General features: G+C 36.3%; 1 protein-coding gene across 1 annotated transcript in view; it reads left to right on the plus strand.

The window, feature by feature from the left end:
* The window catches only part of KHDRBS2 (KH RNA binding domain containing, signal transduction associated 2), a 312,149-nt gene that overhangs the window by 96,832 nt on the left and 197,739 nt on the right, over positions 1-17,578 (plus strand). Inside the window, exon 3 of the mRNA XM_005518121.3 lies at positions 13,803-13,919. Coding sequence (XP_005518178.2) covers positions 13,803-13,919 — 117 coding nt within the window. The remainder of the gene's footprint in view (positions 1-13,802; positions 13,920-17,578) is intronic.

The following is a 17,578-nucleotide window of genomic DNA, read 5'->3' on the forward strand; positions in this document are numbered from 1 at the left end:
TATGACTTTCAATTTAGCTACTGAGTGCGAATCTACACTGAAAGGCTATAAAGTGGTAGCTTTTAAAATCAAGGTTGCAAGAAATGAATAATAACCTTTGTTAGAATAATTCTTATAAAGTATACATCAGATCATTAATCACTGTGTTTTTAGTAAATCAATAAGAAAAACCAAAGAGAACCCCATTCTTCACTCTTTTTTTTTTTTCCAACTGAAACAGACCAAGCTTGAGTTGTACGAGAACTAAGTGTTGAGCAATAATTCTGTGACATCCTTATTAATTACATTGCATCCATCTCTTAGTCCAAAAATATGAAAATTCCTGGACAAATAGAGGAGTAGGATTAGGCCTTCAGCCTGTTTTTGTAAGTTGCAGTCTGAAGAAACTCAAGGAATTAATTTATTTGTCATATTCAGACTGGATGAAATAAAAAACGCACATTGACATCTCTTCCTGAATAGCAGAATAAACACGCCACCATAGATGGATTGTAGTTAATTTTTCAGGGATGATCATTTATTTAAATGAAGAATATAATTTATTTAATTGCCATCAATGTTATAAATTGCTGCCCATGCATCTGAACCAAATCTCTAGATAATACTTCAGAGCACTGTCAAAACAGCAACTTTAGAGCTTAATATTTGGATCAAAGTGTACTTCAAAAATATATTTTTAATAATTTTCAGTCAATTATGTTTGAATTAAAATAAAAGAATTCTGTATGTGTGCCTAAAGTTTAAATATTATAAATACTATATCTCAAAATAAAATTTATTATAAAAATATATTTTTCGGTATAATACAGTATGAACAAAATTCTGGTGTGTTTTGTTTTTTCTAATACTTTTTACATAGTAACATTTTGGTGACAGTCCACCCGATGAACATAGCACATGATCTATAAAAATATGGGAATACTTGCTTCACTCTCTCTGACTATTTCAAACTCTTGCAAAATACTGAAAATGATATTTTAATCCATTTGCTGCATGACTGATGCTGTGGTTTAACTCTTCCAGCAGTGACCAACACTGGCAACTGTGGCTAAAAATAAAACCAAACTAGAATAGAGTCAGAGTATGCAGAGATACATCTCCAGAATATTACCCCAACTTGCAACAAGGCTGTCCTGAGCTCAGGGTAGTTTCTTCTGGTGAATCTTCTGGTCAATCCTTCTTAAAACTCAAATTAGGAGGATTCCTGTGCAGAAAACTTTCTTGTGCTGGTTCTGAGACTTCTGCTTGCAAGTTTCCCTCTGAGCTGTTATTTTTCCTGATATAATTTCCAAGGACTTAGAATCAGCACAATATTTTATTTATAGAGGTGGAATGTGTTTTAATGTATTTTACATTTATTTACATGGAATTTCTGTAATACTATCACGATGTGTCATAAGATGTAGTTTTTTATAGCCAGTCCAGCCTTCAGAACCTTGACTTAGATTAGCATCATTAGTAAAGTCTGTTTTCTCACTGTTCATTGCTTTCTCTGTCTTCAGTCTCCTACTGGATCTGTGAAGGACTCAACTAATTACTTCCTTCCATTGTGAATACTGATGATTTACTACAAGTTTTCACCAATGTTTAAACACATTTCCTGTTTCCATAAGAGGTCCTTCCTTCTAACACCATGTCAGCCTGATCTTTTGGAAATCAGGTATCTGGTTATCAGTTTACTTTTATGTCCAGGTTGGTTTGTTCTTTAGAGGACACTCATACATGCCTGAGAAATTATTTCCTTTTAAAATAGCCATCTCTCAGCTCTTTACCTATTGAATGTATTTATTTTATTGTTCACTAAATACATTGTTTATTCTGATTTGTAGTAAATTAATTGGAAATTCTTGGAAAATGTTTATTGCACTGCCTTCCTCCCAGCCACCTGTCACAGTTTCCTCCATTAGGAGCCCAGATGGAGGAAAAGTGTTTCATTTTTGTGTTCTGGCCTCATCTTTCTTGAACCCTCCTTTTATAACCTGAACATCTGTTAGCTCTACCAGCTCTCTGTCTGGCTTCCAAATCTCTGAATATTTTCTATTTTTTTAATACTTCAAGTTGTTCCTCAAAGTTTTCTGAGTTGCTTTATGTATAGGCTGATAGGTTATGGCCTTTTTTGTTTTCTTTATTTGAATACAATGTGGGATTTTACAAATATCTTTTTCTTGAATTTAATAATTGAGTTAAATATTACTCCATACCCTGCATATATTATCTCTTTGGTTTTTAGGCATATCCAGACCTGTATCCCTCAGCTGTTTCTTTTTTTCATGTAAGGGCTCCAAATTGCTCTTGCTGGTGTGTCTCTGGAGTCCACAGGAGGCACATTCTCCTCAGAGCCACCAGTACAGGTCTCTGTCCATGTCATGGTTATAAATTTTCTGTGATATTTCTGAGAGAACAGTGAAGCTCTAGGCTCACCAGGCTTGATTTCTGTGACATTGGAATTCATCAGCTGAAAGCCCCTTTAGTACTGGGACATGCATGTTTATTAGCAAGCATGGAGTTCATTTCTTTTGTATTTGCTAAAGATTAATGAGACAGCTGCTTTCATTATTCCATGTGGGTGAGGTACAGGTCTAAGAATAACCAAACATGTAATGCCTATACTCTGCATCTACAAGCATTTGACAAACCTTAGTCTGGAAATTACGCTTTTTTTACACTGAGTATATTACACATTATTATATTATTATACGCTGAGTATATTACACAATATACTCAGAAATACCCATTTCTGTTGGAATTACAAAAAAATGCAGAATGCCACATGCCATAAGAAAGGACATGTCAAGTGTGAAAGTTGTCATCTGAGGCAAATCTCTATGAATTTAAATGCTTTACATGAAATTTAATGTTATGCACTGATTTTAAAATAAATGATCTTCTTATAAAGCAGTTTCTCATATTAATCTAGTGGTATAAGTATATATATCACTTTGTGATTTTGAGGATAGTGCTATCAATGTGAGGATGCATTTGCTCGGTTGTCAGCATCATTGTATAGAGTTAAGTGGAGATTACATGAGTGAGTAGCTGTCCATTGATTTCATTGTTGCTGTAGGTTGAGGTGCTCTGGTTTGTTCTTATTTTGGTGTGATATTACTTACAGGTGTATTCAGTTTTAAGGGGAATAGAATTGGTTTGTAAATAAATTTGCAGTGGAAAAGCATTGCCAGTAAATTACATGTAAAATAAATCCTTAATTTATACCTTTAAGAATGATTTCATTTGCTTCTTCTACTTTGCTATAACTTAAATATTTGAGACATATATGGTCTCTATCAACTGAAAAATGCTTCAAAGCACTTCTGAGATTTACACAGAATATAATGTTTCACATAAACTTGCACTTTTCCCCTCAATGCCTGTTGGATGTTAATTTTCCTTATTGTTTCACATGGTTTTGTCACATATTTGCTGTTTAGTTCATTTCAGTGGCTATTGCATTTGCAGACAGATAGGGAATATAAATGCTGGGGGTTGCAAATCAAAACATTTCCTCATTTGTAACACTTAAATGCAGTGATTTCTTGGAGGAACATGAAAGAGTACTGGAAGATGCGGGTTCCCATGAGGACCAGAAGTTGTTTTTCTGTTCATTGCAGGACCTAGACATTGAGCTCCAGACCTGGAATTTATGACTTTTGTAGATGTAAATGTGTGTGGGATCCCAGAGTTCACACAGGTTCTGGAATGAGGCAGTTAAACCGGAGATGAACAGCAGCTCCAGGCACAGAAGGGTGTGGAAATGGGACTGATGAGCTTGAAATTCAGCACATGGACACCAGTCACACAGCTTGGTCAGATGCCACTGTGAAAGTGTGTTTCAAAGCCTGAATCATCTTCGTAGATACCAAGTCTGTTATTTGGGTTTGGCTAACTGTGTCACTTTAACCCTTCCAGGAGAGCACTCCCGGCTCCCTTGACCAGTTGGAGCTTGGGGCGTATTGTCTTGACAAGATGAATGAATCAAAAATACTCACTGCCTTCATATTGGTGGCTTTCTTTAATACGTATTTTGCAAACATGTTCATCCTTCTTGAAGGCTGTAGATGTGCTAAAGCAAGGTAATTGTGATGGAATAAATATTAAGTTAAAACCAGATGGTTATTAAATATACCTGAGGCGTTTCTAAATCTTGTGTTAGAGAAGAATTCAATATTACTTCTATAATATTCTTTTAAGTGTGAATCAGATCTTAGCCTGCGGTGCAAGAATAAGAAAAAAGATGCAAGTGAAAAAAAAAGTAGCAGATCATTTAATATTTTATCAGGTTGGGGCATCCAAACCACAGTTCTGTTTACCCAGAAGTTTTCGTATGGCAGTGGCAAGACTGTTGGGTATTATAGCCTGCATTATTCAAAGCCACTCAGGCCCTGCAGCTCATGCTTGCCATCTCATTTGTCACATACTGCATGTCTTGGTCTTTCAAGGTGTTGTCCTGAAAATACTTTCCTCTGTGTTACATTAATGAAGTTTGAAGCACAGTTATGTTGCTTGCGAGGGAATGCCATCAGGAAAGTATTAAAAATGAGTCTCAGGTTTTTGGATTCTTTTGATGCTCAAATGCTATAAAACTCTGTAATTTCTGTTTTTTTAAAGAGAATGAGTAGATATTTTGAATTGCAGTTGGTGAGTGCTATGAGCTATCAGCTGGCAAATTATGAACATTTAAAAATTGTAGAATCACGGAATCATAGAATAGTTTGGGCTGGAATGGACCTTAAAGTTCCAATTTGCCTGTCAGGCAGGGACACCTTTCATTAGATCAGGTTGCTCAGAGCCCCATCCAACCTTGCCTTGAATACTGCCAGGGATGGGGCATCCACAACTTCTCAAGGCAACCTGTTCCAGTGCCTCACCACTCTCACAGTGAAGAATTTCTTCCTTATATTTTATCTTAGTCTACTCTCCTTCATTTTAAAGCCATCCTGCCTTGTACTGTCCCTCTATGCCCATGTAAATACTCCCTCTCCAACTCTCTTGTAGGGTCTCTGGTGGAACTGGAAGGCTGCTCTAAGGTCTCTCCAGTGCCTTCTCTTCTCTAGGCTGAGCAACTCCAGCTCTCTCAGCTTGTCAACGTAGGAGAGGTGCTCTGACCCCCTGATCCGCTTCTTGTCCTCCTCTGGACCCACTCCAACAACCAAACACTGATAAAGGGGGGGAAAGTCATATTTGTTGTATATTTATTTATCACATTGATTGATTATTTACTCTTAGCAGATCTGTTGCACTGCTGTCAAACTACAGAGGGATTACTCTCTGTATTTAAATTTGGGTTTGCAATCAGGAGGGTTAAATGAAATGTAAAATCAGGTATCAGCTGCATTGGTTACTACTATTGCAGTTAGCCCTGTGTACTGTGGAGGAGGAGGTCCTCTGGTCTGCATGTTAAAATTGAAGCTGGGGCAGTTCCAGTTTGGAGAATGGATGTGCTCTTTCTGAGCCCAGCTCAGCTCAGCTTGTATGTTGCCTATACAAACCAATGGAAAGCTCTCTGACAGATAATGGAGTTAATGCTGCCTATTTTCTTTCCATAAGCTCATCACTGTGGGGGAAAAAAAAACCAACTAAGAAAAAGAGTCTATTCAGTTAGTGTGCAGTCTGCTCTTGAAATAGATTGCTACATGAGGTGGCTTTTGAGAATTGGCTCATGAACAGTGGCAATTTACTTAATGGTATTTATCTTGCGTTGTCCCAGTTTGTATTCTATCTTGTCACATCTGACTGAATGGACAAATAGAAAACAATAGCTGTTCTCTTAAATTTGTATCATTTTCACCTGAATTATAGTTCAAATCAGACAGATGTCTTACCTGAGCTCTTTGGGAACAGAATTCAGCAGCTGTTTGAGTCCTTGAATTAACCGAGTATCAACTGTTTCCTCCTTGTCAGTATTATTTTGGAATGCTTCGCTCCTCTTCAAATATTTCTTTGCATTACCATCTCAGATCAGCGAAGACCTCATTAAAATATCTTGAAGGATACTTGGTTTTCTTCTGTAAGTATAGTAGAAGATAATGAGATGGAAGAGAGAAAAAAATTATTTTCTTGAATTTTTCTTAGTAACAAAGAACAAAAAAAGCAGTATAGAAAATGCAGCAGGGGAAGGTAAAAGAATCAGAGTTTGATAAAATATTTTGGAGTGCTTTCACAGGCTTGTTTAATTTTCACAGAGCTATGTGAGTTTGCATATGTCAATCACTTTAAATTAATGCTTTGCTTTGATAATGGATGTGACTTAAGAAATAAAATTGTTTGCATAGTGCTCAGTATATGTAAATTGATACTTAAATGCTGCTGTAAGTATAATTACTTTAATAGCAAAAGGCAAAATCAAGTTGTCTCACAGAATTTTTAATTAGATTAACCTAAGCCATTTGTGATTTAATACAATGGTGTCTACAAAATTAGATACTATATGCATGTATGTTAATCAGTCCATTGACACACTGGATCCAAATTAACTTGTTGTTATAATTTCCTTGACCGATCAGAAATTTGTGTTTTATGATGTGTTTTATTTGCGTAGTCCACTAACATACATGGGAAAGATGCATTATTTTTATGGTTGGGTATTCAACCCTAACTTATCCTGTTTCTTGTTGACTTAGAGCTTATCTTGGCAAATATATCTTCTGGCAAAGAGAAATCTTTCACATAATATGAAATCATATTCAGCTCAGTAAGAGTAAGATGATGTGCATGGATACTCTTTAGATACTCCTTTTACATTACAAACTCTTCAAGTTAGAAAAAAAGTTGTTAGGTTGCTGCCAGTTAGCAAAGAGCAGATGGTGTTTATTACTGTGACTGGTAAATTGTGTATCTGTGGGAGTAATAAGCCCAATTAGCCAAATGTTGATGGTGCTTTTAAGTGTTGTAGTCTTGGTACCTATTTCCATACCTGTGAGTATGCTCAGTATGAACTTCTTTGTGCACTTAGGAAAAATCTCAGTGGTGCACTTCTGCAGCCTGAATTGTAGGCATTTGTAAAATACCATTTTAGATAATGTCTTGCAAATGAGCCAGTCTTAGACACACAATTCCAAGAATTCCTTATTACTTACTTTGCATTTTATTTTCCTGTAAATAGTAAAAGTTGACTACTTCAAGCTTGGCTAGAATGAATGTTAAAAGCCAGGTGGCTTCGTGTCCTAAAGAATCCTCTTGCCCTTCATTCAATAAAATACAAGCCCAGTACAAGGGAAAGTCATGTTTAGCTCAGCAAACTCTGCAGTTTTTAAACATACTGTTCTTCTTGTACTGCTCCCAGTAAGGAGCAGTGAGCCATCAGATAACTTCTCGACCTTTTACAGGAGTGGGTTGGGATCAGTCACGACCTCTGACAGGCGACCAGTTTGCTGACATCCCTAACCCCTCCCCAGCACAGGTTCATATAAGAAGCCTGAGAGCCATTCCTGTTGTCCCTTGGCCTTCACCACTGCCCCAGCTGGGCAGGACAAATAGGGACAGAAGAGCAGTAATAATCCAGGTTGCAGAAGAAAGACACATAGAATAGTGGAACTGTTTGATTTGGAAGGGACCTTCAAGATCACCTGGTTCCAATCACCTTGGCTCTGGGCAGGGACATCTTTCACTAGACCAGGTTGCTGAGAGCCCCATCCAGCCTTGCCTTGAACATTAGGATCTTCTTTCTCATCTGGAGTTACAAAAGCAGGCTCTGGTGTTGTATTTCTGTCAGCAGAAGCTGGAGCTGCTGCACTTACTTTGAGTAGTAAATCCCTCTTTATATCTGATATATCTGATATCTGAGCCAGATGATTTTAATAGCAGCAGTTTCAGCAGTCACTTTCTCACAATCCAGATAAGCAGTACTTCCTACATACATCCAGTAAGGTCTGTTTTGGGTTTTTTAAACATACTTGACAGCTCTTCAGGGTCGAGATCACATCTTCCTGCATGGCTATGAAGGTACAGTGAGTCTCTCTGGATACCTTTGTAACTAAATAATAAAATCTTTGCAATTAACAACTTGTTAATTGAGGATTTAATATAGATCCAGAAGTTAAATTTGTTCCTTGGCTTTTCCTCAATTACCTCACCTTAGATTTAAGAACAAAACCACATAAAATAAAATGCTTGGGTGTTTTACAGATTAGCAGATTTTAATAAACGACACTGCTGATGCAAGTATTAAAGAGCCTTCACATTTTCCTGACTTAAGAAAGTTTAACTGAATAAGGGTATATCAGAAACCATTTTTTTCTTTTTATCAGAAAATTTATTTTCATTTTAAGGCTCATTTAAATCGCTTTATTTGAATGCCACAACTTGTTACCAGAATTCTGACAGAAAACTGTTAAAAGTGAAAAGTGAGAGGATTTTTTCCTATCTCAGTGTAGACTTATATCTAGAAGATTTTTGTCTGGAGTTGCTGACCATCTGTTTTATGGAGTTACGCTAAAAATATATTTTCACTGTAGATTTAGATGCTTGTAGTGAGCTAGTAAATAGCCAGGCAAGTACTGCAGCATCTTCTTCAAGCACACCATAAATACAAGTTCCCAGCACTTCCCAAGATAAAAAAAAAGATGTAATAAAACCCGATTTATTTCTTAGGTAAATCTTCTAGTCACAGTTACTTTAATTCTAACTTTGTTAATCAGATTTAATTTATTCTTGAAGCAATTCCACTGAATTTTAAACCTGAAATTAATTTGGCCTAGAGTTTTCAAGAAGCTGTATGATGCCTTTGAGCATTGAATTTTTCAGTGCACAGCCTGGCATTGGGTTATTGTTTAAAGCCTAACACAGAGATGAGACCCAGTAAGCTAGGAAAGGACAGCTTTCTTCTCTTCTCCTTTGGTTCTGGGACTGCTGCAGAGACATTTCTGTGATACAAGGCTGTAAGAAAGCAGTAGCACACATTCTTTGGGGTAGATCTCCAGGGTACATTAATTTTCTGCTTCTGGTGTTTGCTGTCACTTGACATGCCCTGCTAAAGTAGAGCCCTGCAAAGTTCAGTCCTACCAGACAGGTGTCAGAAACTCTTCTCCAAGAGACAGCAAGCATCACATCACATTGCTGTAATAAAAAAAATAATATTGCATACCTATCTGGACGGGGTAAGCAACTACATATAGGGGAGACAAACCTGGACTCTGCAGAATCTACTGAGGAGTAGGGTAGGATAGGATAGGATAGGACAGGACAGGACAGGACAGAACAGAACAGAACAGAACAGAATAGAATAGAATAGAATAGAATAGAATAGAATAGAATAGAATAGAATAGAATAGAATAGAATAGAATAGAATAGAATAGAATAGAATAGAATAGAATAGAATAGAATAGGATAATTCCAGTAGGATTATACCTACAATGCTCAAGTCCAAATGCCTGACCAGTTTAGGGCCGACCAAAAGTTAAAGCATGTTGGTACAGGCATTGTTATACAATGCTTATAATATGTTGAGAAAAATAAAATTTCATTTCATAATAGTCCAGTACTGCATTAACATGAAGTCCACTGTGCATATCAAAACGTGAGATACTTTTAAAATAAATGCTGCTCTAAATTAAATGAACTATCAGAAATCTTAGAATAGGATTAATTATAGGCAAGTCTCAATCAGTAAGGTTTTATTCAGGTGTGACTGTCTTTGTCTTCTCCCATTTTCTTTGGAACAGAACTGAATTTAGAAAGATTCTTCCCCACCCCTTACCCCCATCCTACTCTCCATGAATAAGGACAGGATTTTGTGAGGATAAGTAGCTCTGAAAATAGAGTGACACTTTGTCTCTCCACAAAGGAACCGATAGCAATGGTGAGCAAAACATGGGGAAATAATAAACCTGTTTTGTGTTGTCAAGCCAGGGCTATTTCTGTTTTGCTGCTTCTAGAAGAAAATAATTTGTTCTCCCAGTTCAGGGCTTTGTTCTGCATTATCTTAAAGCTGGAAACATTTGTCTTATCCCATTCGTTATTTATCTAGCTTTACTTACTTCTATGAATATTGATCTGTGTATGAAACAGAAACAGCCACTGACACAAACCTGTTTTTTGAATGGTAAGCATATTCCTTGATTCTGTTGTAAAACCCTATTAAATTAGATTTTATAAAGTAAGAATTGTTACAGTTCTAGAAGAAATGTATTTGGGCTGCATCAAACAGGGAAACAAGGATTCTTCTAAATTTAAACATTCATTACACTAAACAGTCATTACACTTAGCTTAAGTCTTGAATGCTGATGCTGTAAACTGTACCTTAGATTTGTTATACCTGTCCTGAGGTAGTTTGAATAAAAATTTTGATGAAAACCGAGGAGCCAGAGCTTTGGCTTTTTGGGCACCTTACTGTCTGATTGCTTGTGTGGGGTGAAGTGTGAAAGTAATCAGGATGCAGATAAATCTGCTGAAACTGTGTGTATATATTGGTTGGGGAAGATGTTGGAGATAGTGGCTGTAGATAAGGGAAAGATCTATTGAGCTGTATTCTCTGTCAGATTTTATTTTGCAGAGGAGAAGGTTTATTGCACAGGTCTTGATACACGAAGCATCATGTGCATTTGATTATAAGTAAAGCATCCCCTGCTTTCACCTGATCATTTTCCCCTGAAGACATGCATCATCTCCCCCAGACAAATGATAAAAAAATATAAGAAAATAATATACAAAATCTCTGCCATAAACCAGGAAAGGTTTCTGCAAGGAAATAGAAAGCCTAGCTTATGTTCGCAAACATGATTGAAAAGTTAAGCCACCTATAAAGACATCTAGTAATACAACAGTATTTTTCAAGTGGAAGTTTGTTTGTTCCCCAGCAGTGAAAGCTTTCTGTTAATACTCTCTCTTCTATTTGTCAGCATTTCTCAGCTATCCTCTCCTAATATGACCAGATATTATCCCCGAGACTTAGAGCTAGTATTATTTGGAGAAAATTTGTACACGTGGCAGAATTGGATTGGATCTGAGATTGCAGAATAACATCTGCAGTTACAGCTGCTGAACCATCAATGTGTTTGTGTGCGAGGCTCACCATTATATGCAGTCCAGCTGCCTGAGTGTCCACATTTTCCTGCACTGTCTGTGCTCAGTTGTATGTGTGTGCATGTGGCTGTAACTGGAGCCTAAAATTTCCAGTATTAAAATCAGTTCTGCTAGCATTTCTTCATTTAAAAAAAAAACAAGACAAATGAAGTTGTGTTTCAGATTTCCTACATTTTGTGCTGTTCACTGAAACATCCTCTTTCTTATGTGCTGCTTTTACCTATATGGGAACATAAAGTACGTAATTTTTCACAAGTTATTGAGTCAAAATTACTTTACCAGTACTTTCAGACCTTGAGGAGTTTCAGGGTTATAGATTGTGCTGAGGATATCCAGTGGCTCTGGACGTGCTGGGAAGACTGAGCACAATACTACGATGCCAGATACAGTGCTGTGGCTTTGCTGCAACTTCAGACAAAACCAAACTGAGAGCAATTCAGTTTTTTGGTTGTAAATAACTTCTTCCTTCCTGTTATGTGTTTTGTAGATAGTGGATGAAATGTGAGTGTCTGTCTGCTACATAATCAATAGAATTAAAATCCCCAGCCACTTATTTCCTGTGAAGTGATTAAAATCCACTTGGTGCATAACATGGTCTATGCTGGCCATACTGCTCCTTTGCAGCAATATGTCAAGGTAATGATTATACAGTTTATGAAGTGCTTAAATGTAAATGGTCAACATAAATCTTCACAGAGTGTATTTTAATAGTTTTATTCCAATCAGAGGACAAATGTAGTCAAGCTTTGGTTGGACTTATTGTAGTTTCCTCCGAAGTTACATAATGTTACAGTTCTTTCACCTTTCAAAGGGTAGCTTTTCTTAATACTAAGAAACACTGGAAGGGTGCATCAGAACATGGTTCTTGTCTGATTGGTGATGTATAATTGTCACAAAAGATTTGGTGATGTAACTTGTGACAGCCTCCCTTTTGCACATAAGAGGGCCCCTGCAGAGAAGCAAAAGTGCTGCTGTTTGCTCAGCCATCCCTAATAAACCCTTATATACATGGGTTTATGAATGGGTGATTTTTGAAATCTTATTTCTATCAAGAGATTGTGTCTATAATCTAGTATGAAAGTTCAGTTCTTGCCATTTCTTCCTCCTTGTTTCATTTCTTTTCATACAAAACTGATTAATCACTTTGAAGCCAACAACTTCTTCTAAGCCGAGATTTCCCTGGAAGAGGCAGAGCAACAGTTTGAAGACATAGGATTGTTAATACATTGATTGGGACATTGACTTGAAATCCTACACTATTTTGAAGAGTTGATAACTTATATTAAATCAACAGGTAGAGTTGGAAAACAGTAAAAGCACACAAGCTCAAAAAATCTGGTTTTGGAGCTTCAAATCATGCTAAATTTTCCTGCACATGTTATCACTTACTACTTCCCTCATGGACACATTATCTTGCAGGAATCGATTACTTTGTTTTCATGTGGCAGTAGATTTTACATATTTACATATTTACTTTTCCTGTGATTGCATACTATTTTCTTAGATAGTTTAACTAGTATTTGAAGGAAGTTAAAAATTCTTTTTAATAAAGATACTGGACTAAAAGCCAGCTTGGGATTTGGAACATCTGGCATGATTCAGAGTTTGGGTGTTACTAACATGGCTGATGCATTTGTCTTGTTACATCCTTGCTGGTTAAAGTGAAAACAATTGTTTCCCCATTTTTTTCATTTTTAAAATAGAAGGTAGTGCAAAACAAAGTATATTATACCATCTGTATAGACTTTTGTGTGTATTTTTGACAGCAACATTTTCTTGATTCATATTTCTTATTGTCATGTTCTTTTTCCCTGCAATAAAACCAAGGAAGTGCTGATACAATTACACTTCTTTTGCTTTGGTGGAGCTTATTTTTTGTTGAAAGCCAGACCAGAATACTGTCTGTTCAGACGTGAACATAATTCCAAAATATCTTGAGCAAGTGCTGATGATGTCCAGCCAGCTTCTGAAGATTAGATACCATAGCATTTTTAAAAGATGTTGGAAATAATAAAAAATTAGAAATTGAAGAGACTATTGATTACAGAATAAACTACTTACTTAATAGACTCCCCCCTTTTTTGCTGCTTTGTGTTGACATGATAATAACACCTCGTTTAATTATTGTTCTGTCTTCATATTGTCCTATAGACATCCCTCCTCTTCACACAGAAAAAACTGTTGTATGTGTAGCATGAAGTGTGCAGTTTAGGAATGTTAGCAGCATGGCATACAAAGCGGTGTTCATTTTAGAAAATGCCCTTGAATATCTACCATGATCTCTTGATTGTCATTTGTTCTGGTGCTGGCAAAACAGGTATTTGTAGCCAATATGCAAAACAGCACTTATTTTCCGGCTTGGTGTGCAAAACATCAAATCCTAAAGATCTGTCTGAAACTCTAACTTTGCAGAATATGTTAATTTCCAGTAGAGCTGGCTAACTGGGGAAAGAACCTAGGCATTCTCTGAGTTTCACCAGTACGGTCTCATGAGCAAATATCTTGTTTAGCAGTTTACTAAACCTAGCAGCCACTGGCCTTTTAGTCCTAGAGAGAATCCTCCCAGGAGTCAAATAAACCATGAATGCTTTTACTGTCCTTCACACTAGATGAGTGAACATCTTGGTTCTCCAGTCTTGTATCTCTGTCAATTAGGCTCAAAGCTAAGTAGGAGTATTTCTTTTAAAGGAAAGCAGAATTTTCTTGTTCAATCATCATGTTTATTTATTAAGTTTTTGGAAAAGTACCTGTGTGTCTAAAAGAGTTCTCTTATTTTCATTCTAGTTCAATTTTGTTGGGAAATTGCTTGGACCAAGAGGAAACTCTTTAAAGAGGTTACAAGAAGAAACAGGTGCAAAAATGTCCATCCTGGGAAAAGGATCCATGAGGGATAAAGCTAAGGTACTGTGTCTGGATTATGGTTGCAATTAGTATTGAAGCATATGTTGTTTTGGGTGTTGCACTTAGATTGCCTATCTGTTTATTAATGACTCAATTAAAAGGCCTATAATAGACTCTTAACTCCAAGGCTAGTTTGTTTTTTTCAAGTCTCATCATTTGCTTCAATACAGTTTTTTTCTTGCTATGCCAACCTTGCTTAGACCTTCACAGTCACTAAAATATCACTGGTATTTAAATAGTTCACCTAAAAGAGAAACCAGATAAAAATTGATTTGTTCTGAGAGAAGTCTCTTTCTCCTGTGAAAGTACAGCTTGTATATATCACTGCTTTGGTGTACATAAATGAGTTTTCTTTTTTGTTTTCTGTTTCTTTAGAGTTGGTTTTTGGGTTTTTTTTTATGTTGAATATTTATTCAGGGTATAGTTCTAGGAAAAGATAACAAAGTGGTCATTTTGCTTAAGTGTGTGTAAGAATGAACTATATATAAAGAAAGGGAAAATGTCTTTGTAATCACAGCCTGGTCAATGCCACTAAGTAATTACTTGCTGGTAAATGTTACTCCTCCTCAGTCAGTTACCCACACAGTTTACACACTGAACATGATGTTCTGTGGTATGGAATATCCCTTTGGCCAGTTTGGGTCAGCTGTCCTGGCTGGGCTCCCTCCTGGCTTCTTGTGCAGCTCCTCACTGGCAGAGCATGAGACACTCAGAACTCCATGGCTTGGGGTAAGCACTACTTAACAAGAACCCAAACATTAGTGCCTTATCAATATTATTCTCATACTAAATCCAAACACAACAGGGTAACATTTACTAGGAAGAAAATGAATCCTATCCCAGCTAAAACCAAGACATTAAGGAAGCTTTCACGTACATTTGAGCCAAAGAACAAGTACTGATTACATTGTGATGTCTTCTTCTAGAGTGTAGAACAGCAGTATTATGGTCAGCTGAGAAATAATGACTGCTAATTTCACTGTATTTAAACTGTATATAGCCTCTAGTAATGTTGTGCATTTCCTTTCTCTCACCCCTGTCATTAGTCTCAGTAGCTAAAATTATGAAAACAGTAATATGCCAAAATAAAGGAAAGACCAATCAGGATTTTTTGGTAATCATTATTTGGTCTTGGTAATGTGTATCAGCAATCACATAAACATTAAGAGGTCTGAAGTCCGAAAATGCAATGCTAAAAAAAATAAACCCACAAACCAGACAAATTAGGCACACAGATTGTATTTTATTTTTCAGAGTTTTCTTTATGACATTTTATTCAGACATTTAGTGACACTTCAGTTACAATTATAAGATAATAAATGTTCAATACACTACTACTTTTATTTCCAGGTAAAATATTTAAATTACTTACGTCTAAGATCTGTAACCATAAATATTTCCCTGGATGAGAGAATGTGTGTGCTGCTCAGTAGCAGTAATTTGCATCAGTGCTACATCTGATGCCCATTCACTCCATTCTCAGCCACCCACTCAGATTATTATTGCTCAGAGCATCAATTGCCCACACCAGGGGAGTGTAAAGGTGTTTAAACACATTAATAGACAGGCTAAGACTTACGATTTTGATAGTGGTCATTCCTCTGATCAAATAACTTGATTTTCATCTGATCATAATGAAGAGTGCCAGCATGACAGGTGCTACATTCACTCAGGAGTATGTCAGCAAAATTTGGGGTATTTTCTGTTCCTATTCAAAAGGTTTTTAGTCCTTAAGAATAATCTGAAATTGAGTGTGAGCTTACTGGAAACTCATTCGTATAAGACTGGTGTAAAAAAAATGAAGTTTTAGGGTAAACTGGCATTAAATATAGCAGTCATGAAAGCAATTTCTGTAGAGAAAAGCTCATAAGCAATTTATCTTAATCCAATTTAGACATTACTGACTCTAAAGAAACCAAAATCCCTGTGCAATTACAGTGAGAGGTAGGAATTTCCTGATCCATGTACATTACTGTTAGCAGTTCCTAGCAAAAGAGTGTGAGAATGATCATGGGATGGGTAATAGTTGCAATTAGCATTTCAGAGAGGCTATTATAGGTTGAGATACTGGTAAAATGTAAAGAAAATATGTTTGACATGTAGCATAAATAATGGTGTGAATTGCTACGTTGCTAAGGAAAATACAACTTGCTCTGGTTAGAACAGTTTTCATGTCAAAAGACAAGTGCAGTAGTATCGTTTATGCAGTACATTTTTACTGATTTAAATACAAATTACCAAAGTCTGGAGGCCTTTTGTGGGTTTTTTGAACCATAAAAGAAATCAGTTTATGTATATTGGCTGATAGATCTTTGTTTTGCAGGAGTATTCAAGAAAAATCGATGTAATTTCTCTCTAGAAACTAGAATTTCCTTAAAGCTGCCTATATTATGCCATGAGCTATGGCAGTCCCCAGATAGACTGTGGGCACATGTGCCTTCCCTCTCCAGTGTGGTGCAGCTGGATGCTGAGTTCCATCAGAGAAGCAGAAACAGAATTTCTGCTGAAAAGTGCTAATTACATTTATGCCCTATATCCATAGATAGTTAAATCTTCAAAAAGAACTGAGCTGCTGATTTGAGGTTTTTTAGTGCCAAAATGACAATAGTCATGCTGGAACTTCTTGACTCAAGAGTGAGCTGCCCTGGCTAGAGTGAGTGATTTTGGTCATCACACAGGGGCAGTTTCTGTGTCTGGGAAGTGGATTGTATCAATGGAGGTGTGTCTGTTCTTCAGAATTTCTTTATCTTCTTTAAAGAAACCTGTGGGTAAATTTTAGAGACTAAGGACTTCAGGCTGTTTCCTTCCAGAACAACAGGGAACACTTGTTAACAGTGACTTGAGATTTCTGAGTATCTGCTGTGCCTACAGTGTGGGAACAGGACAGATTAATTTGAAAAGGCAAAGCAACCTACCTAAAAAATGTGTATTATGAACAGCTCCAATTGTGCACAAAATACCACAGAGCTGATGTATGCCACAGAAAGTTGTGTTAGAAGTTACTGAAGAGATGCCCAAGTATAACAGCATCAGTAATTTTTTTTATACTTTTAATTTTTTTAAGAACATTTTTATTTTAAAAATGACCTAAAGGAGTCTATTTGGAAGAGCAGAATAACCTAAGAACAATATAATGATTCAATTTTGCTTTAATAATATATTAAGTGTTAGACAAAGAAAGAATTTGTGTTAATTTTCAGTTTGTTAAAAAAATGAAAAATAAATTTTTAACTTGCATATCTTTTCCTGAAAACTCAGTGTTCATCACCTGCAAGACTTTCAGAAGAATGATCAGTTATTTAAACTAAAGGGGGTCATTGTCTTTGCTCTAGACATATTTTTGAACAACATTTTACTTACATAGAACAGGATTTTGAAATTAGTGTCCTGATAACAAGGTTATATATTAGATTAAAAAAAGCTAGAACATCAATTTTTACCGTAGCACATGAGCTGCCAGACACACATGAAGGAAGACTTAAGTCAAAGTGTTTGCATTAAATCTTCTGCATACTAATGTATAATTGCTATTCCAATTTAAAATTTTCTAATATAGAGAAATCCTGTCAACACCATTTCCTATTTTGTACACTATCTGTTTATTACCCAGTTCTCTCATCACTTAAATGTCCGCTTACTTATGTCTTTTTTTCCTGGCT

This window comes from Pseudopodoces humilis, chromosome 3, assembly GCF_049639895.1.
Source record: "Pseudopodoces humilis isolate 2021_Gansu_Grassland_sample_001 chromosome 3, ASM4963989v1, whole genome shotgun sequence".
NCBI lineage: Eukaryota > Metazoa > Chordata > Aves > Passeriformes > Paridae > Pseudopodoces > Pseudopodoces humilis.